At 41.5% G+C, this 26,001-nt stretch overlaps 3 protein-coding genes across 3 annotated transcripts; all 3 read left to right on the top strand.

Annotated features, from left to right (window-relative positions):
* The first annotated feature begins 1,075 nt into the window (after window positions 1-1,075).
* On the top strand, window positions 1,076-4,970 carry got2a (glutamic-oxaloacetic transaminase 2a, mitochondrial). Its single transcript, XM_046351606.1, has 10 exons — window positions 1,076-1,291; window positions 2,335-2,491; window positions 2,682-2,810; window positions 2,910-2,969; window positions 3,238-3,399; window positions 3,529-3,633; window positions 3,737-3,887; window positions 4,006-4,171; window positions 4,257-4,407; window positions 4,544-4,970. The coding sequence occupies exons 1-10, from the start codon at window positions 1,212-1,214 to the stop codon at window positions 4,664-4,666; spliced, it is 1,284 nt and encodes a 427-aa protein (XP_046207562.1). The 5' UTR covers window positions 1,076-1,211; the 3' UTR covers window positions 4,667-4,970.
* A 3,995-nt stretch (window positions 4,971-8,965) lies between these two features.
* On the top strand, window positions 8,966-12,843 carry si:dkey-12e7.4 (uncharacterized protein LOC558132 homolog). Its single transcript, XM_046351595.1, has 6 exons — window positions 8,966-9,223; window positions 11,295-11,346; window positions 11,440-11,627; window positions 11,728-11,886; window positions 12,003-12,113; window positions 12,287-12,843. Exons 1-6 carry the CDS (start codon window positions 9,008-9,010, stop codon window positions 12,398-12,400), a joined length of 840 nt encoding a protein of 279 aa, XP_046207551.1. The 5' UTR covers window positions 8,966-9,007; the 3' UTR covers window positions 12,401-12,843.
* A 3,086-nt stretch (window positions 12,844-15,929) lies between these two features.
* On the top strand, window positions 15,930-17,814 carry syt19 (synaptotagmin XIX). Its single transcript, XM_046351583.1, has 4 exons — window positions 15,930-16,066; window positions 16,148-16,267; window positions 16,366-16,468; window positions 16,562-17,814. Exons 1-4 carry the CDS (start codon window positions 15,974-15,976, stop codon window positions 16,867-16,869), a joined length of 624 nt encoding a protein of 207 aa, XP_046207539.1. The 5' UTR covers window positions 15,930-15,973; the 3' UTR covers window positions 16,870-17,814.
* The last annotated feature ends 8,187 nt before the right edge of the window (window positions 17,815-26,001 follow it).

Genomic DNA, 26,001 nt, shown 5'->3' with positions numbered 1-26,001 from the left:
CTTATTTTTGTCTTTGCTTTCAGTAACCTTCTATTGCTAGGTTTCTATTCAATTGGTGACAGATATTCATGCGAATATTCTAAAATCTGCATAAAAACATTTTCCAACCAGTGATGTGTTTCCATCAAATTGACTCATGTACCAAATAAAAACCACAAGTTAATTAAATGAGTTTCCATCACATTTTCAACTGATGGTTTTCTCACGTAAAAATAATACATTATATAGTATGCCCACTCTGGTTTAGGCATGAGTGCTCTAGCCAACAGCACTATCTGCATGTTGTTGGCTAGAGCACACGTATAGCCTACATGATGAGATTATTATGGACAAAAGAGATTTTTATTTTTCAAAAAGCAGTCAAGCATCGATTATCATGCCACCAGAATAAGACCCTCAATGTTTATTGTAAAGGAGCATCAGGCTCATCACCTTGCACTTTCACCACCTGTGAAGTTCATCATATTTTATTTAATCTGTAGCCTAATGGTGCTTTCAACAACTGGAAACTCTGAAAAAATTTTGGTTGAATCATGAAGTCAGTAATCTTCAGGTCAGAAAGCCAGAGCTCTAGAAAGAGGCATGAGATCCCGCCATTGAATTCCGAGTTGGATGACCTTTCAAAACAAATTTATCTGTCAGAGTTTTTTTTTCTCGAGTTCCCAGTTGTTTTGAATGCGCTGAAGTTGGAAGTCGGAGTTTATCCAGATCCAGGTTTACAGTTCCCAGTTGTTTTGAACATGGCATAATGCATGCTTTCCAGATGAGTCGTAGTCGGAGGACCACACAACATCACATGACTCCATGTTTACTTTGATATGATGGTTATTATATAACTATTTGCACATAAAACATTTCTGCCAACATTTCTCGCATAATTAATATTACAGACACAAAATGATCCCACGTTATTTAGAATATTTTTGTTTTGTCGCAAGTTTACCTTTTATCCGACATGTACTTTATTCACATAAAAAGGTTCAATGGAATCCTGGATTGTATTATTTAACCATACCAAACGTAACATACAATATCAGTCTAATTTGAAGGTCCCGGATGTACGTTTACTATATTACGTCTAGTTTATGAGACCAGTCTGCGCTGCCGAGCATGTGGGGGTGTGCGGGTTTTGACAGCTACTTCAACTAGCTAGTCCAGTGTGGGAGAACTCAGGAGACAACTTTCTGTGCGTGTCGTCTCGAATATCAGCAATGGCCCTGTTGAAATCTAGCAAGATCATTTCTACCGTCGGACTTCACCCTCCATTGGGTATCCTCTCCAATCGTGCCAGGTAAATAATTTGCTCTTAGAGTAACGTTATTGCTTTATTGTTGTTTTATTGACTAGTCAGCTGGCCAGCTAGGCTAACAACAATAGACAACTAGTGCAGAGCTAGCAAGCATACTAGTTCTAGCTAGCTAGCAGACGACCCTTTGACTTTCCCCTCAAAAGGAGCAGGCTGCTGTAGCTGGCCAACTCAAGACATATGAACTGCTAGCATGTTAGCTAGCTAGCTAGTTTTCACAGCCATGTTCATGTAGTTATCATGTTAGTCTAACCATCTACCTTGCCAATGTTATAGCGGATTTCATTATGCCTTGTGAGGCTGGTTGGCTATTTGCAACCTCACAACAAACCAAGGTTGTTCAGTGACTGGATAAATGTAAAGGTAACGATGTCAAGGTAACTAGGATCCAGTGATGTGTTTTAGCAGGTAACGAACGTAAAGTGGTTAGCTGATCGCCATACATGAAGTGTCAATACTTCTGTTTATTTCTTATGATTATAGTAGAGCTGGCAAAAGAGCAAGAACTTGGATGAGTTGAAACAGCCTTGTTAGCTTTCTACACACAAAGATGTATATGACTGTGCTAAAATCACAAAACACTAGAAACTAGTTGGCTGGCCTTCCTAGCTAGTGATGTTCACCCTCCACATGACTGGTCAAGCATGCTTCATTACTGTACTGCTGGTGACTGGCTGCCCACTGAAAGATGCTAGCTAGGCCCGTGAAATTACGTTTAATTAAATGTTGTAAACCTATGGGCAGAAATATTGCAGGATTACTGAATGTCATCCTTGCAACATTAGTGGTTGGTTGTTGATGCTGCCACACAGACTATCCAGTATGAGTATTTCTGTGTGTGGAAGCAGATTTCAGCCTAATCAAATTGAGATTATTAGGGGATTACCACCATCTAATTTGGATTGAATCCTCCTTAGTGCAAAGGTATCAGACAACGTAATTGGGTGCAAATCGAGTTGATGCAAGTCTGTGATTTACTGTCTCTATCTTCTACTGGATGTCTCAATCTCCCTCCCTGACTGTTTCAGCTCATGGTGGTCTGAGGTGCAGATGGGTCCCCCTGACCCCATCCTGGGGGTGTCGGAGGCCTACAAGCGGGACACCAACCCCAAGAAGATTAACCTGGGTGTAGGAGCATACCGTGATGACCAGGGAAAGCCATATGTCCTCAGCTGTGTTCGCAAGGTGTGTTCAATCACTGCTTAATGTTTATGATGAATAATCTCATCATATCCATCATAACATGAGAAACTCTCAACTTTCACAAGAGATTAGAAGTTAAACAGACATCAGCCTAGCTGTCTATAATCACCTTGACACTGAGAACAGACTTAACTAAACAGCTTGGCTTGACTGTGACCCTGTGTATACTAAGGCTGAAGCTCAGATTGCTGCAAAGAAGCTGGACAAAGAATACCTGGCTATTGGCGGTCTGGGGGACTTTACCAAGGCATGCGCCAAGCTGGCTTTGGGTGACGACAATGAGGTTATCAAGAGTGGCAGGGTAAGTCAAGTCTTTCCTGGAACCTCAGACATCCTGATTCCACAGCACAGATTTAGAAGACTTATTTTATACAGTTTGTTGTTTATTCCCTGTTCACAGAACATCACTGTCCAAACTATTTCTGGAACTGGGTCTTTGAGAATCGGAGCCAACTTCCTGGTAAGAGCCCTGATCCTTTTGCCTTTTTACATATGGGTATTTGCATGGTAACAGTGATGCTGAGACTCAGATTGTACACTTAAACAAACCATACAACTCTATGCACAAGAAATACTTTTAACAATTTCCACAGAACATTGCAGATTCTAAGTTTGGTAACAGAATGATCGTTTGTGGGAACAGAATGGTGGCGCAAACTTTGCATCGGCACAGGCTTATTAATGAATGTCTCTTTTCCCTACTTTCTTCATTCTTCCACCCGTCTCAGTCCCGTTTCCATACAGAAGCCAGGGACGTGTACCTGCCCAAACCCTCCTGGGGGAACCATACACCCATCTTCAGAGACGCTGGGATGCAACTGAAGGCATACACCTACTATGACCCAAAGACCTGTGGCTTTGACTTCCAGGGAGCCCTGAATGACATCTCTGTAAGTCATGGCACAGAAGCCTAATCTCCCCCTGTCAATGTGTACAGAAAGTACAATAAACTACTAGATAATTGTATGTATATTTATTATAGATCTTTTTTTCAAGTGTTATTGTTTCCTCTTATTCAGAAAATCCCTGAGAAGAGTGTCATAATGCTTCATGCCTGTGCCCACAACCCCACAGGAGTGGACCCTCGGCCAGAGCAGTGGAAGGAGATTGCTGACCTAGTGAAGGTTAACACAGCTGAATATAAAGTTCTCGGTAGCCCTCTGACAACTCATTCGATCCGGCAACTAAAATATATAACATGTTCTCTTATAATTTTCTTTATTCCAGAAAAGGAACCTCCTGGTGTTCTTTGACATGGCCTACCAGGGCTTTGCCAGTGGTGATATTGACCGTGATGCCTGGGCTGTGCGTTATTTCATTGAACAAGGCCACAACATTGTGCTTTCTCAGTCTTTTGCTAAGAACATGGGTCTCTATGGTGAGTAATGATAATCAGACTGGTCATGTTTGAGTATAATGTTGGGGGGGGACCAAATTATTTTGTGTTTATTTAAGCTAAGCAACATGCCTTGTGTGGTGGTGTGTCATGTCCTCAGGTGAGCGTGTTGGGGGCTTCACTGTTGTGTGTAAGGATGCTGAGGAGGCCAAGCGTGTGGAGTCCCAGCTGAAGATCCTCATTCGGCCCATCTACTCCAACCCTCCCATGAATGGGGCACGCATTGCTGCCAGCATCCTCAATACACCAGACTTGTACAAGGAGTGGTGAGTAACCGTCATCCAGTGTCATGCTTCAATTGTCTCGCAGCAATAAATATGGGCCCAGTTGAGTCATGACTGTTCTCTCTAGGCTTGGGGAGGTGCATGGTATGGCCAACCGCATCATCACAATGAGGGAGCTACTGGTGGCCAACCTGAAGAAGGAGGGCTCCACTCGGAACTGGAAGCACGTCATTGACCAGATTGGCATGTTCTGCTTTACAGGGCTGAAGCCTGAACAGGTATTGTAACTGTCTCTACACGGTCTTATACTATAGCATCGGGTCACCTACTTGTAAAGGAGTCATCAAATGAAATATTGACTATACTATAAGTATCAGATGAGTCATGAGTATAACTGTATTTCAACTTGTGCAGGTGGAGCGACTTACGAAGGAGTTCTCCATCTACATGACGAAGGATGGGCGTATCTCCATGGCTGGTGTCACCTCTGGCAACGTGGGTTACCTTGCACAAGGTATCCATGCAGTGACCAAGTGAGATGGTCGACCAGGAGTCACACACCATAGTCACCATCAGGACAGAGGGTCGGTAGAGTCAGACGAAAAATACGTCCATATGAAAATTAACACTCTCCTCAGCTTTCCTTTAGGGAAATACTCAAGTAAAGATACCATAGGGTTATTTCTGTTGTCATTTTCTGTTGGCATTGTCTAGATATTGTATGTTGTACTATCTAACTAGGCTTTTAATTGTGAGTCCCCTGGGGGGGGGAATCAAGGAACTCTTGAATCTTTTTGATCACCCCTCAGACATCAAAATATCTTATAGATCACACTTCCCAATGAAAGCACAAGTTTAGAATCGTGTCTATTGCAGCAAGTCCTCTCACTTAGTTTGAACACACCCTGTTTCTAAAAGAACTGTGCTCAACTGTTGGTTGTAACATGGACACCAAAGTAATAAGTATTAAGACAATTATTTCAGGTAATTGTATTGAAATATGCGTCTCTGAATTATTAATGATTATCTTACAAAGTTTCTTTCCAAAAGATATCAGGTGCTGAAAAACTTTTGTCAGTGGAACCTGCCTAGGTAATTCTAGTGGAGTCATGGCACTTGTTTTATGAGGGATGATATGTGCTGCATGGAGTCAATGATTGTGATTATCAACTGGCCACAATGTGTGCTAAGGATGTTATTCTGCTGTTGTAATTTATTGTAACAGATGACCACCATCTGCCAATCAACTGCCACATCTCCCACTAATGATGTACCATTTAATTTAACTATGTTTATCTATGGGCTGTACACAGTATACTGTCTGAACTTTTTTGACTCAATTTCAGGAGCATGAAGGGAGTTTTGCTACTTGCACATTGCCTTGTACACATGCCCCCTCATGTGCTTCACCTTCATTGAAAGTCAAATGTAATGCACCTTAAGATTGCCCTCTGACTTTGAGTGGTGTACATTTCTGATGGGCCATGGAAAGCAGAGTCCAGCCAACCTTTAACACAGACTTGCCCTCAAGCCTAATCACTGACTTATGGCTTTTACTTTGTGTTGTGAAAGATTACTGGTGGGTTCCACCTTGTAGATTATGGGCTGCAGGGCCCCAAACATTCTAAAGCATGTCAAAAGTTTTACCCTTTCAGTCACCTGCTCTATTGAGGTTGTAGATCTCTGGCCCCATGTGGTCCCAGGAGTTGGAACTCCTTTCTTTTGGTCGAGGCATCTGCTTGTTCTAATTAGACACTGGAATGGTCATCTTTTTCTGCCCAATGTCACTATTCAAATTCATCTGATGTTCTTTTGAATGGTACTCAATTCTATGAAATAATCTGATCATGATTTATGTGTACTATAATGTTCTGAGTTTCTCAGATTTGAGTCAGCTTCATTTCATTATGTCTGACCAGTGTTATTGTCACTAAAATAAAGCTGGTTGCACAGTTTGTAAATGTCCGTTTCTTAGTTTTGCGCAATGACTCAAGCACTAAAAATGTCTACTGTGTATTATTAAAAAGATTGGTAAGGCAGCAGGGAAAGGATAAAGTGCAAAAAAATTGTTTTAATTCAAGAAAGGCCTACAACTTAACGACATACGGACACTCTCCTCTTCAGTGCTTGCAGAGCACTGGAAATGTTGGGTAGAAATACCTTGAGTAGGGTTGCAAAGGGAGGGTATTTTACTGGTAACTTTTAAAGTTTACTAGTAAACTACCAGAATTTTATGCAATGTATCATGAGATCTGGTGGCCTTTTTGGATCGTTCATATTATCATTATCTCTGGCCCACTGTGGCCAATAGACAACTCTAGTGCCCAAAAGCTTATTTTATAATGGGCAGCGCCATTGAGGACTGTAACCATTTTGAAGTAGTAAACTGGGTGGGACTTCCTATGCGTTAAGGCTCACATAATTCCATACAGATCAGCAAATGAATTATACTCATGAGGAAACATTCTGACTGCAGGTGGCAGTAAATCGGCAAACTTCGCTTTATACCTGTTCAAACACACTAGATGGCAGTGTGCACCCTTTCAGTTTGTTTGCCAACTCAGATGTTGTAGAAGAAAATATACTACTTAAAAATGGAGGGCTCAATGGCGCCGCCACAGACAGAAGGGGAAACACAGACAAGTCACAGATGCTATAAAGCTGAAGCATCCATTTACAGTTTCTCATTTTTTTCTGTTTAGGGGTGCAAGGTAAAATTGAGGAGAACAGAGGAGGCATTACGTAACGGAAATAAGCAAATACTTGCTACAACACGCCAATGGGATCTCACTAGCTCGTGCTTGGCTTTGCCAACCTACTTGCTGGTACTGCCGACTATACTTAATTTGCTCCCAGTGTAAACAATAGATGAACAATCTTGGGTTAGTTATACATATCTTCAGCGCTGCGCAGATGCCATAATGGGACAGACACAATGATGCCTTATCCAAGTCTACGGTGTGGCATTGTTATAGATCAAATCATTAAATAAGATTTTAAAAATAGAATTGGCCAATCTGTAAAGGGTTTCAGCATGACATGACCCCTTGTATTTTTTACACACTTGTATTTATTTTACTAGCTATATCTTGTCTTTATTGTAAATGTTTTGGTGCTAAACTGGTAGCAGTTGTGAAAAAGTCAATAGTTGAAGAGGTGCAGAATTCATTTTTAAAAATAATAGTACAACAAAAATGCTGACATCAATGATGCAGTGCTCAATATCAATTTTAGTAAATAAAACATCCAGAATAGGACCTTTAATTTAAAAAATACGGAATCAATACTAGGTCTGATTGTTTTAAACACACGAGAAATAAAACACAAGAATATACACTATGTACAAGGTCAGTACCAGTACCATATCAATGTGCAGGGATATAGTGGTAGTTGAGGTAAATATGTACTTGTAGGAGGGGTAAAAGTGACTGGGCAGCAGAATAAATACAAATAATAAATAGTAGCAGCAGAGTAAGTGGTGAATGTGTGTGAGTGTGCATAGACTCAGTGCAGATAGTTTGTGGGTGGGCAGCCAATGATTAGCTACTCAGTCTTATTGCTTGGAGATAGTAGCGGTCTCGGAGCTCTAGAAACCAATTTGAAATCCAATTAAATGATATTTGTCACATGTGCTGAATACCTAGACCTTACAGTGAAATGTTTACTTACAAGCCCCTAACCAACAATGCCGTTTAAAAATATGAATAAGAATAAGAAATAAAAGTAACAAGTAGTTAAAGCAGTAAAATCAGAATAGCGAGACTATATACAGGGGGTACCGGTACAGAGTTAATGTGCAGGGGCACCGGTTAGTCGAGGTAATATGTACATGTAAGTAGAGTTATTAAAGTGACTATGCATAGATAATAACAGAGAGTAGCAGAGGTGTAAAAGGGTGGGGGGGCAATGCAAATAGTCTGAGTAGCCATTTGATAAGATGTTCAGGAGTCTTATGGCTCGTGGTTAAAAGCTGTTTAGAAGCCTCTTGGTTCCTAGACTTGGCACTCCGGTACCGCTTGCCATGTGGTAGCAGAGAGAACAGTCTATGACTAGGGTGTCTGGAGAAAAAAAATTTGAGCCTTCCTCTGACACCGCCTGGTATAGAGGTCCTGGATGGCAGAAAGCTTGGCCCCAGTGATGTACTGGGCCGTACGCACTACCTTCTGTAGTGACTTGCGGTCAGAGGCTGAGCAGTTGCCATATCAGGCAGTGATGCAATCAGTGGTGCAGCAGTAGAACCTTTTGAGGATCTGAGGACCCATGCCAAATATTTTCAGTCTCCTGAGGGGGAATAGGTTTTGTCATGCCCTCTTCATGACTGTCTTGGTGTGCTTGGACCATGTTAGTTTTTGGTGATGTGGACACCAAGGAAATTGAAGTCCTCAACCTGCACCGCTACAGCCCCGTCGATTAGAATGGGGGCGTTCTCGGTCCTCCTTTTCCTGTCGTCCACAATCATCTCCTTTGTCTTGATCACGTTGGGAGAGAGGTTGTTGTCCTGGCACCACACGGCCAGGTCTCTGACCTCCTCCCTATAGACTGTCTCGTCATTGTCGGTGATCAGTTGTGTCATCAGCAAATTTAATGATGTTGTTGGAGGGGCCCCTGTGTTGAGAAATCAGCGTGGTGGATGTGTTGTTACCTACCCTTACACCTGGCGGCAGCCCGTCAGGAAGTCCAGGATCCAGTTGCAGAGGGAGGTGTTTAGTCCCAGGGTCCTTAGCTTATTGATGAGCTTTGAGGGCACTATGGTGTGGAATGCTGAGCTGTAGTCAATGAATATCATTCTCACATAGGTGTTCCTTGGAAATTACGTGTATAACTGCACTGTGCCTTTAAATCATGTGACTAGGCTAAGCCACTTTAGTAAGTCATGGTATGATTACTCACTACATTAGATACGAAGAAATAGCCCACAACAAATCCACATTTCTCATAATAACCATGAGTAGTGCTTTTAAAAATTGCCGAACGGTAATGGTGACAGGAGCCAGCCGAGGCCTCGGTCTGCGAGTTGTGGAAAGTCTGGTGGCAGGGAACTCTGATCCGGACAAGATCATTATTGCCACGGCCAGAAACCCGAGCGGGGCCCAGGTAAATAAACACATGCGGAAATGTTATACGTCTTGTTTTGAGCGTATCCTAGGCTACAGTATTGTAACGGCCCTAGATTGGGTTTATAAGCGCGGAAATCGACTCTGCTGTTTTATTACATTGGTATCAGAAGTTACATCCACGACAGTGCGTGTGCTTGGCCGGTGAGCGCGTTCCTGTAAAATGTAGAGTCGCAAGCTAGCGCGAGGACGCGCTCTATGGAAAGGAGGGAGTAATGTAACGACGCTGGGTTTAAAAGCGCGGAAATCGACTTTACCGCACGAAGATGCTTTTGCGGCACAGTCGATAGCGCGATGGACTTCGGCCTGGAAGTTCGAGGGTTCTGCCTGTTTCATTACAGTATTCTTTACAGTATTCTTTATTGGGGTTGGTGGATGGTGGATGTTTTTTATTTTTTTTATTTCACCTTTATATAACCAGGTAGGCTAGTTGAGAACAAGTTCTCATTTGCAACTGCGACCTGGCCAAGATAAAGCAAAGCGTTCGACACATACAACAACACAGTTACACATGGAATAAACAAACATACCATCAATAATACAGTAGAAAAATCTTTATACAGCATGTGAAAATGAGGTGGGTTAAGGGAGGTAAGGCAATAAATAGGCCATGGTGGCGAAGTAATACAATATAGCAATTAAACACTGGAATGGTAGGATGTGCAGAAGATGAATGTGCAAGTAGAGATACTGGGGTGCAAAGGAGTAAGATAAATAAATAAATACAGTATGGGGATGTGGTAGATTGGATGGGCTATTTACAGATGAGCTATGTACAGGTACAGTAATATGATAGCCTTTCTGACAGCTGGTGCTTAAAGCTAGTGAGGGAGATAAGAGTCTCCAGCTTCAGAGATTTTTGCAGTTCGTTCCAGTCATTGGCAACAGAGAACTGGAAGGAGAGGCTGCCAAAGGAAGAATTGGCTTTGGGGGTGACAAGTGAGATACACCTGCAAGTGAGATACACCTGCTGGAGCCGTGCTACTGATGGGTGTTGCTATGGTGACCAGTGAGCTGAGATAAGGCGGGGCTTTACCTAGCAAAGACTTATAGATGACCTGGAGCCAGTGGGTTTGGCAACAAATATTAAGTGAGGGCGAGCCAACGAGCGCATACAGGTCCCAGTGGTGGGTAGTATATGGGGCTTTGGTGACAAAACGGATGGCATTGTGATAGACTGCATCCAATTTGTTGAGTAGAGTGTTGGAGTCTATTTTGTAAATGACATCGCCGAAGTTGAGGATCGGTAGGATGGTCAGTTTTATGAGGGTATGTCATGTAACGTAAGGTCTATCATATAGGTCATTTGCATATTCTCAATATTTTTTTACATGTTGATGTAGGCTAACATTTGCTCATACCTTCTCAAACAGACCAATTTTGTATTCGTACAATATGTTACAAATTTACCAAATGTATGGTATGTTACAAATTCCAATTTGTTGTGGCTAATGTTAGCTATGCTAGGGGTTAGGGGTTATGGTTAGGCTTAAAGTCATGCAAACGTCTTGCAACCCAAAGGTTGCATGTTCGAATCTTGTCACAGACTACTTTTGCATTTGAGCTAACTACTTACAACTTTGTATCTACTTTGGACCTACTCAGCATGTTAGCTAACCCTTCCCCCAAGCCTTTGCCTTAACTCCTAACCATAACCTTAACCCCTAACCTCGAGCCTAGCCAACGTTAGCCACCTAGGGTTAAGGTTAAAGGGTTAAGGTTAGGGAAGGGTTAACTAACATACTAAGTACGGTTAGAGAGGGAATGGTTAGCTAACATGCTAAGTAGTTGCAAAGTAGCTAATGTGGTCCGTGATGAGATTCAAACAAGCAAACTTTGGGTTGCTAGACAATCTTATACACCCTACCCATCCACCCTTCTGTGGTTTTTCCTTAAGTAACCTTCTGTCTTATGTAACCATACCAAACGTAACATATCATACTAATTTGAGTGTCCCGGATTTACTATTTCATGTCTAGTCTATATCACTGGTGAATGCCGATCTGTCATGTGCAATGTAGTTGTGTGAAGTAATTCTCTGTGTTTTGCAGGAACTCCAGAAACTAGCTGAAATATATCCAAATATCCATATAATAACACTTGGTAAGAATAATTAAATCAATAACTTTTGTATGGATGATATAATGCTATATAAAAAATCATATTGTTTTCTTACTGACTTTGCCTCCTCTCCAGATGTTGTCAGTCAGGAGAGCATAGAGAAAGCTGCACAAGACGTTGACCTGCTTGTTCAGGAGCTGGGCCTCAATTGTCTAATCAACAATGCTGGAATCAATGTTGTCGCCAATTTTGAGACAGTCACGGCTGAGAAGATGTTGGAGAACTTCCACACCAACTCTGTGGCCCCCCTTATGATCACTAAGGTTTCATTTGTTAATTTTTATCTTTACATAAACAAAAATACATGATAGTCCACCTGCATGAGAGAAATAGAAATGTTCTCACATTCTGTATCTCTGCCAGGCTCTCCTACCCCTGCTGAAGAGGGCAGCTGCCAAAGGCACGGGCATGGGCATCCATAGAGCTGCGGTCATCAACATGACTTCCTTGTTAGGGTCAGTCGAGCTCAACTGGGGTGACCGGGCCAAGAACTTCAAGTGGTATCCATACAGAACATCCAAGGTATGTGTATCATTGGTCATTTGACAACCTGATAAATGTGGACAGGTGTCGAGCAGATATAAGCCTGACTAACATAAGTGACATGGCTCTGACAACAAGTTGTTCTGTATTGACAGAGTGCTCTGAACATGGTGACCCGATGCATGGCAGTGGATCTGGAGGCTGATGGCATCCTGTGCATGGGCCTCCACCCTGGCTGGGTACGCACTGACATGGGCGGACCAGAGGTAGGCCTCTATTCTCTTCTCAACAGAGAGAACATAATGCACACTGCATCACAATATCTGTCCCTACATCCGTACTTGTTTATTTTAGTAATAGCCCCATGAGAATAAATAGTCATTTTTTTTAGGGAATCATTGATAATGAATAATCTTTAGAATTTCCCCTTTGCCTCCAGGCACCTTTGAGTCCAGAGGAGAGCATATCTTCTGTGTTGTCAGTAATTGGTGGATTGACTGAAAAGGATCATGGGTCATTTCTACACTACACCGGGGAGCCACTACCCTGGTGATTGGAATATCACCATGAATGATTTTATAAGTTGTTGGTTTGCACATGTTTATGCTTTGACTATGCAAAGTTGAATGTACTACCTAGATAGCAGTTTTGCATGAAAAAAAATGCATCATGTAATGACACTGTATGCCTAGCCTATGTTATTAAAACGAGGCAAGTTAATTGTTCTGTAGGCCTATGTGTAACAGGTTGAAGTGTCAAGGAAGCAAATAGTGGACAGTCTTTTGTTTGTCTTTGAAGGAATATGTTCTTTCAGCTTAGGATAAGAGTATTTGAAGAGTATTATGAAGATGATTTATTTGTGTCTTTAGAAATATAGTAACATACAGTATCCTGGAAAATAACATTTATCCTCTGTTATTTCCCCAATGATGCATAGTAGGAGTTTGTCTGATGTTAGCTGAAATAAAAGTTATGCACACAAGTGTTGAGAAATGAGGAACAAGGAAGTGGGTGGATATTTTAAAAACCTTGTCTTCTAAATGTTAGGAATACTTTTGCTTTGCTCTAGTTATCTCAGAGAGCTGCATGTCTCTGCACAAAACAAACACTATTAAGACATTTTCAATTCAGAAGTCAATTGTATATGATCACTTAAACATCCAAATACTACTAGATGACTGCTGAAACAATTCAACCCAGTTTTATGTGCATACTATCTTATTCATCTGGTGGCTATTTGGGTACTACATGTGATAAACCTCACCTAGCAGTTGCTTTGCAAATCGTGCTGGTGGAACAACGAGCCAGAGAAGAATAGCTTCAAATGTCAAGGCTGCTTTTGGAGTAAATGAATAAGACAAGCCAGTCTTGGACTGTCATTAGAAACTAATCAGACCTGTTTAAACTAGGTGGTAGATAGTCAGGTGCTGTAATGATCAGTGAGTCAGTCCGCCAGAGAACGAATGTATGGTAATGTAAACACACAAATGACAGTGAATGGAGGAGAGGGACAGACAGACTGTGTCATAAGGTATTCATTATTATTTCACAAATATCACATTTTGTTTAGTCTTTTATAATTGTAAATCTCACAGATTGTGTTTGCCAGAGTGTGTCACTGTATTTCTATCTGGCAATTGTAACGAATGGACAGAATACAGTGAATAAGGAATAAGGATATGGGTGACTTCATTGTTATACACTTGTAAATAATGTGTAATAACATGGTATTGGGGAGCCACTTGCTTTGAAATATATCTTTAGCTTATTTCTCTAATATATACTGAACAAAAATATAAATACAACATGCAGCAATTTCAAAGAAGTTACTGAGTTACAGTTCATATAAAGCAGTCAATTGAGATACATTCATTAGGCCCTAATCTATGCCGTTCACACGATTGGGCAGGAGTGCAGCCATGGGCCCACCCACTCGGCAGCCTGGCCCAGCAAATTTTTCCCCACAAAAGGGCTTTATTACAGACAGAAAGATTCTCAGCACCCCCCCCCCCTCCCCCAGATGATTCCTGCCGGTGAGGAAGCCTGATAATATAATAATATAATATAATAATAATATATAATAATATGATGGGGAGGTCCTGGACTGGCGTGGTTACACGTGGTCTGCAATTGTGAAGCCGGTTGGACATAATGCCACATTTTCTAAAACAACGTTGGAGGCAGCTTATGGCAGAGAAATGGACATTAAATTCTCTGGCAACAGCTTTGGTGGACATTCCTACAGTCAGCATGCGCTCCCTCAAAATTTGAGGCATCTGTGGCATTGTGTTGTGTGACTAAACTGCACAATTTAAAGTGGCTTTTTATTGTCCCCGGCACAAGGTGGGGGATATTCCACACCTGTCAGGTGGATGGATTATCTTGACAAAGGAGAATTGCTCACTAACAGGGATGTGAACAAATTTGTGCAGCAAATTTAAGATAAATAAGCTTTTTGTGCTGTATGGAAAATGTAGGCGATTTTTCTTTTCAGCTCATGAATTATGGGACCAACACGCGTTTATATTTTTGTTCAGTGTAATTTCCTTGGTTATGAAGGAGTTGTTATACAGCAACACTAACTAAATCATGTTGTCTCGCTATAGCAGGGAGGGCCAAATTTTCTGAGCAAAATAAATAAATAAATTGTATTTTTTTTAAATGTTCATTGCTGGCCATAAAAGACTGAAAACACTAGGGAATCAGCTCCAAGTGATTCTAATTTTGGAAGTCTGTGCCCAAGTATTCCCACGCATAATAGAGAGATACATGTGATCGTATACAAATGTAAGCAAGGTTTGAAATTAGAATGTTTTAGTCAAGTATTATATCTGTTTGTGCTTCTTGCCGTCAATTTACAGTCTACAAATTAGATGTAATTATGTTCCGGCCCCCTGACCACTCAATAAAAAATCGGCCTGCAGCTGAATCTAATTGATGATCCCTGCTCTATAAGGTTAAATGTCCATTAATAATATGAACGACATATGGGAGACAAGGACGATGTTCAAGTAGCAATGTTTTCCATAGGTGAGATTTTAGTTTCATTTCCAGAAGGAGACTAGCCGAAAGGTTGATACTGGTTCCTACCGAAGTCGTTTAACCATTGAGAATTGCACTCATTTTGCATATAGGATACGAGAGTGAATATGTGATTTGAATAGAGCATTAGAAGTGTTGAAATTATATGGAGTCCTGCTATACAGGACTTCACATGGCTGAGAGACATGAATTTCCTTTCCACCACAGACCTGTCCATTGGGGATCTACGTATGCCCCTCACTGAAGAGGTCAAGTACTGTATCCTGGGAATCTCTGCAGCCCTCTTCCTGATTGCTCTGAGCATTCTGGTGTGGCAATTATACCGATACCGCTCATATGCTCCAAGGAAACCTCGTAAAGACAGTACCCTACACAGGGAAGTGGGATATTTCTTTAGACCAGAGGAAAGAGTGCCTCCTACTGCCCCTCCAACACCACTTCCAGCAGCATCTGGTCTCCCATCCAGGAACTGACCAGGACCAACCCTGCTTAGCTTCAGAAGCAAACCAGCAGTGGTATGCAGGGTGGTATGCTGCTGGCACAGTGTTCTCTCAATGTTGCCTACCATAGTCAGTTTTCACACATTGTAATATACAGTGAGAGTTAGAGTTCACAAACTAGGGTTAGTCATTGTGAATTAGATTGGGACTGTAGCGTTTTTGTCAAATAACCCTACAGCCTACAACAACAAATGAATTCAATGCATTTACATCTCAAAAACTCACTCTTAAACACACTGAAACAGATATTAGGACCATATCTGTTCCCCAGGTGGAGAAGCTCCATGAAGAGGCGCGGAGGTTGAGCAATTGCCTGTCCATGGGCATCCATGTGGAGTTGCTCAGCCTGGAGGACCAGCAGGAAGAGGTGGTGGTGCAGGGCTCCCTGCTTTTGTCCCTCTACTATGACCAGCTGCAGTCCAGACTGGTGGTCACCCTTCTGGAAGCCTGGGGTCTGCCGGTGAAGGACTTAAGTCGCAGTGTGGACCCCTTTGTGAGGGTCCGGCTGCTATGGGCCGGGCAGGAGAAGGAGAAAGAGGAGCAGTCCTCCGCTGCAGTGTGTGCTCCATGAGTGGAAATCCCATATGGTGAAGGACAGCAGCAGCCCAACATTTGGGGACCAGTTCTCCTGCTCTCTGGAGGAGGAGGATGTCCCTCACATCATCATCAGGTTTGAGGTACAGAACTGAGAGAATTATTTTTATGACATTGACAAGCTAATTAGATCAGATTACAACATATTTTTCTCTTTTCCACAGGTTAAAGAATTTTATAAATTATCCAGGCATAGGATCCTGGGAGAGGTCAGAGTTCATCTGTGCGATATGGAAATCTCATACCCTCTTGAAGTCATCAAGGACCTACAGGCACCACAGAAGGTGGGTGATACAGTCTATCTGGATTTATGTGTAAAAAATTATATCAATCCTGTCTGTGAACTGTCTTGACTTCAGTAATGCATTATTATAATTTCCAGGACCTGGTTGGAGAGGTGCTTCTCTTTATGAAGTATCTCCAGAGGCTAGAGGTTGGTCTGCTGAAAATCAGGGCACCACCTCAGCCAAGTAAAAAAAATCAAGGTAAATGCCACTTTTCTTGTGTGATAAACTCATTATTGAGCTGAAGTTGCATACTGTTGCATTGTAGATGAAGGTTCTGTTGACTGTTCACAGCACTGTATGGCAAGATCAGTGTCCTCTGCAACCAGTTCAAGCTGCGGCACCAGAAGTCCACTGTGAAGACCTGGAGGGAAGTGACCGTCTTCAACGAAGTCATGATGTTCACATTGCCAGACCTACAGATCAGGGAGTGCTGCATTGTGGTCTCTGTGTACGAGATCCCTGCAGCCAAGAAGTCATCCAAACGCCTGGTTGGCCAGGTCACCTTTGGAAAGGGAAAGAGCTCAGAGGATGAACACTGGAGTTTGATGATGCGATCAATTCGTCAGCCAATAGCAAAGTGGCATCAGCTCTTAATCTGAGGCTAGCCAGGCCAGACTACCTACTTTGACTATGTTCTTGTGATGCACAGCATATTGGAACTGTGTGAAGGATCAGCATTACAGGGGATTTACACTGACATTTAGTTTTTCAAGCTATTTCTCACAACTGATATCACCTATCTATGAAATATAGACTACTATATTGAAACTGTGTGGATAAATAATACACCTGATCACCTGTGAATAATAGAAGTATTACCAGTAGGCTAAGTATTTAACGTTGCGCTGCACCCCCCCTCCTCTTTTTTATGAACACTAGAGGGCACACTTTCTTACTCAGTAGTTCATTTCTTGAAGAAATCTATAGGCAAAGAGGTTGAGTAAAAACATTCACATATTTATACAATCTCGGCTCTGAAGTCGGACTCCCACGAGCAGTTTAGGCACTTTCAAGGTACTTCAATTTCTTCTAGAAAATTGGTGCAGACAGTGGCGTCATGCCCATAGGGGGCATTTTGTTTTTTTAAGATGTTAAATTCATTTCTAAACTAAATTTCAAGCCCACATTTTATCATAATTATTTATAAAAAGATCTGTCAGCTGTATTTTGTGGAGGGAACATACTGACTGGACCAGGCAAAGAATAGCCCCCATCCCCATTCTCCCTGGTAAGTGGTTCCTTCCAAGGTGCACGGAGCAAAAAGATGCCTAGGCAGGATGCTAGATAATGCTAGATAGACGTCAATTCAACGTCTATTCCACGTTGATTCAATGTTATTTCATTGAAATGACGTTGAAACAACGTTGATTCCCCCAGTGTGTGCCCAGTGGAGAGAGTAGTGACACACGTTTGATTTGATTTTATCTGCCAGTGATGGGCAGGAAGTATGTTTGTAAATTAATTTGTTCAAGCTATGAAACCTATGCTTCTTACGGAGCCTTCATGATGAATAAATAAAACAAAACTGTTTTGTTTCTCTGTAATACTAGCCACCTAACAATTTGATGAAGTTGGCTTTAGATATCCAGCTAGATAGGTTCCCAATCTCCCAACGTCATAACTAGCTACCAAGCAATTTCAAGCTATCAGTCAAGTTAGAGTAGCTTGTCTAACTATCTTAGTTCAGATAAACAATGCAGAAAAAAATATAAAAAAATTACATTAGAATTAGGCATGTTTGACGTGTTAGAAAAATGCAAAATTCTCAGGTGTTTGAAAAATGCAAGAACAGAAGGATTGTCTGAGTTCAGACCGCAACGCCAAAACATGTGCTTCCCCAATCACAAAATGAAACTACCAAATTCTCTCCCAACACTGTGAGCTGTTGATGTGAGATTCGTGGTCAACTTGCATCTCACCCTCTCAAGGCCATTCCCAGGCGGTGCCCACCCATTTTCCAGGCCAATGTGCTGTTAGTTCTTGCTAGCTGCCACCCCCCTACCTACTACCTCCTAATGTGAACAAGCAGAGGCCTGAGAAAATAAACTTAGAGACCTTGAGATGGAAGGGACCTTCTGCCGTGCCTTTAGAGGGGCTGCAGTCTACAGGCAATTACTGTCCAGTGTCCACACTCGTAATGATGTACAGCTCTCAGGGGTAATGCAGGTGGGTGACCTGCCACAGTGGGAGGATTCTGTCCATTCTACTAAGGGTTTTGCACAGCACAATATACACACAGCCATAAGGCTTTTTAAAACCTCTTAAATGTAACTAAATGTAATTGTAAGTGTAATCTACGTAATCCCCAAAATTAATTATTTATCATGAGAGGGACATAAACAATAACTAAACAACTAGTAAGCTGCATACTCCAAGAAAGGTTAAAATTATTATTTATAAATTGCTGAGATTTAGTCACTTTTGAGGACACAAGCTCAAGTACATAGTACAAATATGAGGAAAATATGAAAAGGAGGGCCGAACATGCCCATTCACATTGACGGGGCTGTAGTGGAGCGGGTCAAGAGTTTCAAGATCCTTGGTGTCCACATCATCTACAAACTATCATGGTCCAAACATACCAAGACAGTCGTGGAGAGGGCACAACAACACATTCTCCCCCTCAGGAGACTGAAAAGATTTGGCATGGGTCCCCAGATCCTCAAAAAGTTCCACAGCTTCACCATCGAGAGCATCCTGACCGGCTGTATCACCGCCTGGTATGGCAACTGCTCGGCATCCCCCCTTTAATTTTACACTGCAGCTACTTGTGTTTATTATGCATAGTCACTTTACACCTACCTACATTGGGGAGAACACTTCAACTGTGATACGGAATCTAAAACAAAAATACAGAAAATCACGTTTAGATTTTTTTGTAATTAATTTGCATTTTATTGCAGGACATAAGTATTTGATACATCAGAAAAACAGAACTTAATATTTGGTACAGAAACCTTTGTTTGCAATTACAGAGATCATACGTTTCCTGTAGTTCTTGACCAGGTTTGCACACACACTACAGCAGGGATTTTGGCCCACTCCTCCATACAGACCTTCTCCAGATCCTTCAGATTTCAGGGCTGTCGCTGGGCAATATGGACTTTCAGCTCTCTACAAAGATTTTCTATTGGGTTCAGGTCTGGAGACTGGCTAGGCCACTCCAGGACCTTGAGATGCTTCTTACGGAGCCACTCCTTAGTTGCCCTGGCTGTGTGTTTTGGGTCATTGTCATGCTGGAAGACCCAGCCACGACCCATCTTCAATGCTCTTACTGAGGGAAGGAGGTTGTTGGCCAAGATCTCGCGATACATGGCCCCATCCATCCTCCCCTCAATACGGTGCAGTTGTCCTGTCCCCTTTGCAGAAAAGCATCCCCAAATAATGATGTTTCCACCTCCATGCTTCACAGTTGGGATGGGGTTGTACTCATCCTTCTACTTCCTCCAAACACGGCGAGTGGAGTTTAGACCAAAAAGCTCTATTTTTGTCTCATCAGACCACATGACCTTCTCCCATTCCTCCTCTGGATCATCCAGATGGTAATTGGCAAACTTCAGATGGGCCTGGACATGCGCTGGCTTCAGCAGGGGGACCTTGCGTACGCTGCAGGATTTTAATCCATGACGGCGTAGTGTGTTACTAATGGTTTTCTTTGAGACTGGGTTCCCAGCTCTCTTCAGGTCATTCACCAGGTCCTGCTGTGTAGTTCACGAGGTGAGATCTTGCATGGAGCCCCAGACCGAGGGTGATTGACCGTCGTCATCTTGAACTTCTTCCATTTTCTAATAATTGCAGCAACAGTTGTTGCCTTCTCACCAAGCTGCTTGCCTATTGTCCTGTAGCCCATCCCAGCCTTGTGCAGGTCTACAATTTAACCCTGATGTCCTTACACAGCTCTCTGGTCTTGGCCATTGTGGAGAGTCTGTTTGATTGAGTGTTTGGACAGGTGTCTTTTATACAGGTAACGAGTTCAAACAGGTGTAGTTGATACAGGTAATGAGTGGAGAACAGGATGGCTTCTTAAAGAAAAACGAACAGGTATGTGAGAGCCAAAATTCTTACTAGTTGGCAGGTCATCAATCATGCAAGAAAATGCAAATGAATTACTTAAAAATCATACAATGTGATTTTCTGGATTTTTGTTTTAGATTCCGTCTCTCACAGTTGAAGTGTACCTATGATAAAAATGACAGACCTCTACATGCTTTGTAAGTTGGAAAACCTGCAAAATCGGCAGCGTATCAAATACTTGTTCTCCCCACTGTACATGTACAAATGACCTTGACTAAATTGTACCCCCGCACATTGACTCGGTACTGGTACCCCGTATATATAGCCTCTGTATTGTTAATTTAGTGTGTTACTTTTTATTTAATTTTTTACTTTAGTTTGTTTAGTAAATATTTTCTTAACTCTATTTCTTGAACTGCATTGTTGGTTAAGCGCTTGTAAGTAAGCATTTCACCGTAAGGTCTACACTACACCTGTTGTATTCGGCACATGTGACAAATACAATTGGATTTGACTTGATTTGTATATATAATGTTTTATATGATGTATTTCCTATTCAACAAAACTGCATGAATAGGAGCAGCAGGGTATGCAGGGTAGCCTAGTGGTTAGAGCGTTGGACTAGTAACTGGAAGGTTGCAAGTTCAAACCCCCGAGCTGACAAAGTACAAATCTGTCAAGGCAGTTAACCCACTGTTCCTAGGCTGTCATTGAAAATAAGAATTTGTTCTTAACTGACTTGCCTAGTTAAATAAAGGTCAAATGAGTAAGGCTTGAAAGGACTTACATTTTTTATAATACAACTATAAGATTTCACCTTCCTTGTAACTGTAGAACACATATTTGCATATTTAGTGTTAGAGAAAATGTGCATATTTTCTTAAGGTCTCTCTTGATCAAAACGTCTGCCCCCATCTCTGTGATTGTCTCACAGAGCTCTAGCTTAGCTTCCTGAACTCATTTCTCTATGACAAACAGAAAGTGTTATTTGCTTTAAATCTATGAATGAGGTTATTCTATAAATCAATCTCTGAATGTGCTTCACCAACAAAACCACTCTCTCCTACTGCTGATTCCAAACATATGTGTTATTCATCCCATCTTCCAGTGGTGTCAGATTTCACATCCTGCTTCATTCAGTCAGTAGCGACACTCCTGTGTCCATTAGAATAAGGGCTACTGCTCTATGCAAGCCATTTCAATCAACGGTGTCCACAGATCGGTCGGAACTGTTACCAGAACCATGCAGGTCCCCTAAACAGGGGACTTTAAATCAAATAGGTTTTATGTGGACCTGCAGCTCTACATTTCATAGTTCCCTTCTCTAGGAACAATGAAAAGTTACTCTCATTATAATGTTGATTGATTCAGACTGTGCAGCGATACAGAATATCTGTCTCAAAATAGTAAACATAATAGTATAAACATAATTATGTTATGTCATTGTCATCAGCTGCTCTGACATTTTGTTAATTGCTCCGCGTGAAATTAGAAGTAAATATTTAGTCACTGCTGTTAACCGCTTTCCTTGTTGGATTGCCAACACTGTGAATACAGTTGAGGACTTCGCTTCACCTGTGGCCTCCTCTTTCATGTTCAATAGAAATGTATTTTTTCTTTATACTGAACAAAAATATAAACTCTCATGTTTCATGAGCTGAAATAAAATATCCCAGCAATGTCCCATACACACAAAAAATATATTTCTCACAAATTCTGTGCACAAATTTGTTTACATCCCCTAAAAATACTATTTATTTATTTATTTTGCTCAGAAAATGTGGCCCTCCCTCCTATAGCGAGACAACATTCTTTAGTTAGTGTTGCTGTATAACAACTCCGTCATAACCAAGAAAATTACACTGAACAAAAATATAAACCCATGTTGGTCCCATAATTCATGAGCTGAAAAGAAAAATACCCTACATTTTCCATATGCACTTATTTATCTTAAATTTGCTGCACAAGTTTCTTCACATCCCTGTTAGTGAGCGTTTTTCCTTTGCCAAGATAATCCATCCACCTGACAGGTGTGGCATATCAGGAAGCTGATTAAACAGCATGATCATTACACATGTTGTACTGTTACACACCTTGTACTGGGGACAATAAAAGGTCACTCTATAATGTGTAGTTTTGTCACACAACACAATGCCACAAATGTCTCAAGTTTTGAGGGAGCATGCATTTGGCATGATGACTGCAGGAATGTCCACCAGAGATGTTGCCAGAGAATTTAATGCTAATTTCTCTACCATAAGCTTCCTCCAATGTCGTTTTAGAGAATTTGGCATTATGTCCAACCAAATTTGGCAATACCTCCAACCGGCCTCACAACCGCCCAAGACCTCAACATCCAGCTTCTTCACCTGCGGGATCATCTGAGACCAGTCACCCAGACAGTTGATCAAATCAAATCAAATGTTATTTGTAACATGTGCCAAATACAATAGGTATTTTACTGTAAAAAATAACAATAACGAGGCTATATACAGGGGGTACATGTACAGAGTCAATGTGCGGAGTAAAGGTTAGTTGGGGTAATTAATTAAGGGAATATGTACGTGATTGACCTGATTGTTGCATGTTACATTTATATTTTTGGTCAGTGTAGAATAACAAAAAAAAACAATAAAAACAATGATAAATAAATGTCATGACGGGATGTAATTTAAAGTTGAAGAATGTACTTTTCCTCCAGTGCACAGGCTAATAGTCAGAGATGGTATATTTTATTTTAAAGCTTGGCTTTGAAACGTGAGTGTGGAGTGTCGTGGTTGGAAACAAAAACAATGCAGTGTTATTTCTGAGCTACTGCAAGCTACAGCAGAACATGATATACGGGACTTTACAGGACTCCGGATTTACAGGACTCTTGAGGATATCTGTCAGGCACCACTGAGGATTTCATAACATAACCATATGTCTGAGAGAAGCATGTACATTCCATATGGTTTACACTTGATGTACAGACAGTACAGACAGTGCATGTTCTTACTGTATGTCAATTGTCTCTTATATCCCCCCTCTGGAGGGGCCTTGTTGTTGAGTTACATCAGGGATACACAGAAAAAGGCTGGGTGGAACTACATTTTCTTCCTGAGTTTTAGAGTTAAACTGCTTGATTTTAGCATGTAGTATCATCCATTCTTAGTTTTCGGACAATGTTTCAATTGAAGATAAAATAACAAACATAAGATTCAACAGAGGTAGGGTATGAGCTTTACTATGTTGAGAGACAACAAAAATATACTCAAATATCTACTTTTAGTGTGGCATTATTGGAGTTGTGTGAAGTTGGTGTTGTGGCCTTCTGCCTGTCAGCCCTCCCTGCTGAAAAATGGACTCATTCCATTCTGCTTCTCCCACATTGTCCCTTGGGGAGAGGTTCTCCCTGGCAGAAAGGAGAAACTTCTAGACTATACCAAACCCTAATCAATGCTTTGTAGACAACAGATGGAACTACATTTGAAATTGTTCCTTACAGGTCATTTTCAACAATGCAGAGTTAAAGAGAAGATCATAAAATATATAAAAGAAATAGAAATAGTGACACAAGGAATAAATACACAGTGAATAACTAATACAAATAATCAGTAAAAGATAACATGGCTGTTTACAGGTAGTACCAGTACAGAGTCGATGTGCAGGGGTATGAGGTAGCTATGTACAGTACATATAGGTACGAGTAAAGTGACTTGGCAACAGGATCGTTAATAGACAGTAGCATATTGTGACGGCCCTGAATTTTTCTGAACGTCTCAGTGCAGCTCCTTCCAATCGGGCGCTTTCCCTTTAATTCCCAATTAAATAGCCAGCATCAGCTGTGCAAAAGTAGGGTTGTGATGGAGACGTGAATGAGGATGTGTTCAACCCTCAGTTCCGAAGCTTCTCTATTCCGTTCGTTTTGTAGCCTAAGAGAGTTTACCCAGGATCGGATCCACTCTTTGCGTCCGTGGACTACACCTCTCCGTTCTTCGTGGCCTTTCTCCGCTGGAGATCTATTGGCGGATTGGATTGTCTGACTGACCGACTGACTACAACCTTTTTGTATACGGTGTTTAATTTGTTTTGATGTGAGGTATACTGTGATGATTTATGTAGTTAGTTGTAGTTGAGGACGTAGTAAGAGTATATACGCTTTAAGTTCTGTGGTAAAATAATTGTTATATTGATGGTATGTTTAATAATGTGTTTACGCTACACTGAATGAACGGACAAACATTGCGTGACAAAAGTCACTTGAGTTCACTGAACTCCTTTACCGGGCAGGACTCTTTTTAGGCCTGAGGTACAGGACATTTCTGGAGGAACCAGAACTCATTGTGTTATATTATATGTGTGTGTAATCATTGATGTTGTTAATACAACCCACGCAAAATAATATAGTTGTTTTTGAAGTTCTTTCTAATGTTTTAAGGGTTTATGAAAAGTTTATTTCCATCCTGACTTTTACATAAGACCTTTGTATTGGTGTAGACTTGACGGACCAGATGAGACTCATTCCCACCCAAACTAAAAGGAGAAACCAATGTTTTCTCTGGTAGGCACAACCTACCTGGCACCCCTATAAATAATAACCTCAAGTCAAAACCGTTACAATATGTGGTGTCAGCATGCATGTGTGTGCTTGTAAAGGGAGGTACCTAGTCAATTGCTCAAATGAATTCAACCGAAACCTGTCTTCTGCATTTAACTCAACCGCTCTGAATCAGAGCATTGCAGAGGGCTACCTTAAATGACATCCACGTCATCAGCACCCAGGGAGCAGTTGTTGTTGGGAGTTAACTGCCTTGCTCAAGAGCAGAACAGCATCATTTTTTTTGGGGGGGGGGGCTTCCTCTGATACTGTTTGGTATAGAGGTCCTGGATGGCAGGGAGCTCGGCCCCATTGTACTGAGCAGTATTCACTACCCTCTGTAGCGCCTTATGGTCGGATGCCAAGCAGTTGCCATACCAAGCAGTGATGCAGCCAGTCAAGATGCTCTCAATGGTGCAGCTGTGTGTAGAGGGTCAGCGTGGCGGATGAGTTGTTGCCTACCCTCAACACCTGGGGCCGGTCCATCAGGAAGCACCTGGCAGACATACCTCAGACAGACCAGTTATTCTAAGGGCTACACATCACACACCAGTCCCTTATTCTCACTGCGTTGTTCTGTCTTATCTCTTGTTTATCCTCCCTGTTGAACACTTTCCAAATCCCACACATTACCCTCTTTGAGGCAGAGTTAGATACGAGCCATAGAACCATCTCCACCACAATAAAAGCTGTCTTTGTCAAGGACAGGTCTCTGGCTCACTTCTGTGCCTTGTATTCTCCCTGATGAGTATTTTCTGATACTGCAGCACAGCACTTGCCCTTAAGACGTCCCTCCAACTGTATAGAAGAACTTACAATTGGCCAGAGATACATGTCTAATTAGCCTGGCAGAAAAGACAGAGAAAAAGGCATTTGAAGAGCACCAGATGTAACACAAAGAAACTCATTGGTAACATACTCTGTAAAGTACATCAGATAAACTTGATGAAATATAGATTGGAGCAAAAATGTATTCATAAATACACTGCAATTCCTCAGGCCAGGAGTATGAACCTTCATCTGTTTACACTTAAAGTAATAGGCTCTGCCTTTCTTTGAAGTTTCTAGAGACCCTGTGTCTATCGTGAAACTACACCCATTTAAATGATAACACAAACATGTTTTTAGCTGAGGAATG

Source organism: Oncorhynchus gorbuscha, linkage group LG01 (genome assembly GCF_021184085.1).
Source record: "Oncorhynchus gorbuscha isolate QuinsamMale2020 ecotype Even-year linkage group LG01, OgorEven_v1.0, whole genome shotgun sequence".
Lineage (NCBI taxonomy): Eukaryota > Metazoa > Chordata > Actinopteri > Salmoniformes > Salmonidae > Oncorhynchus > Oncorhynchus gorbuscha.
The sequence above is the reverse complement of the archived record's forward strand: the minus strand, read 5'-3'. Positions and strand labels throughout refer to the sequence as shown.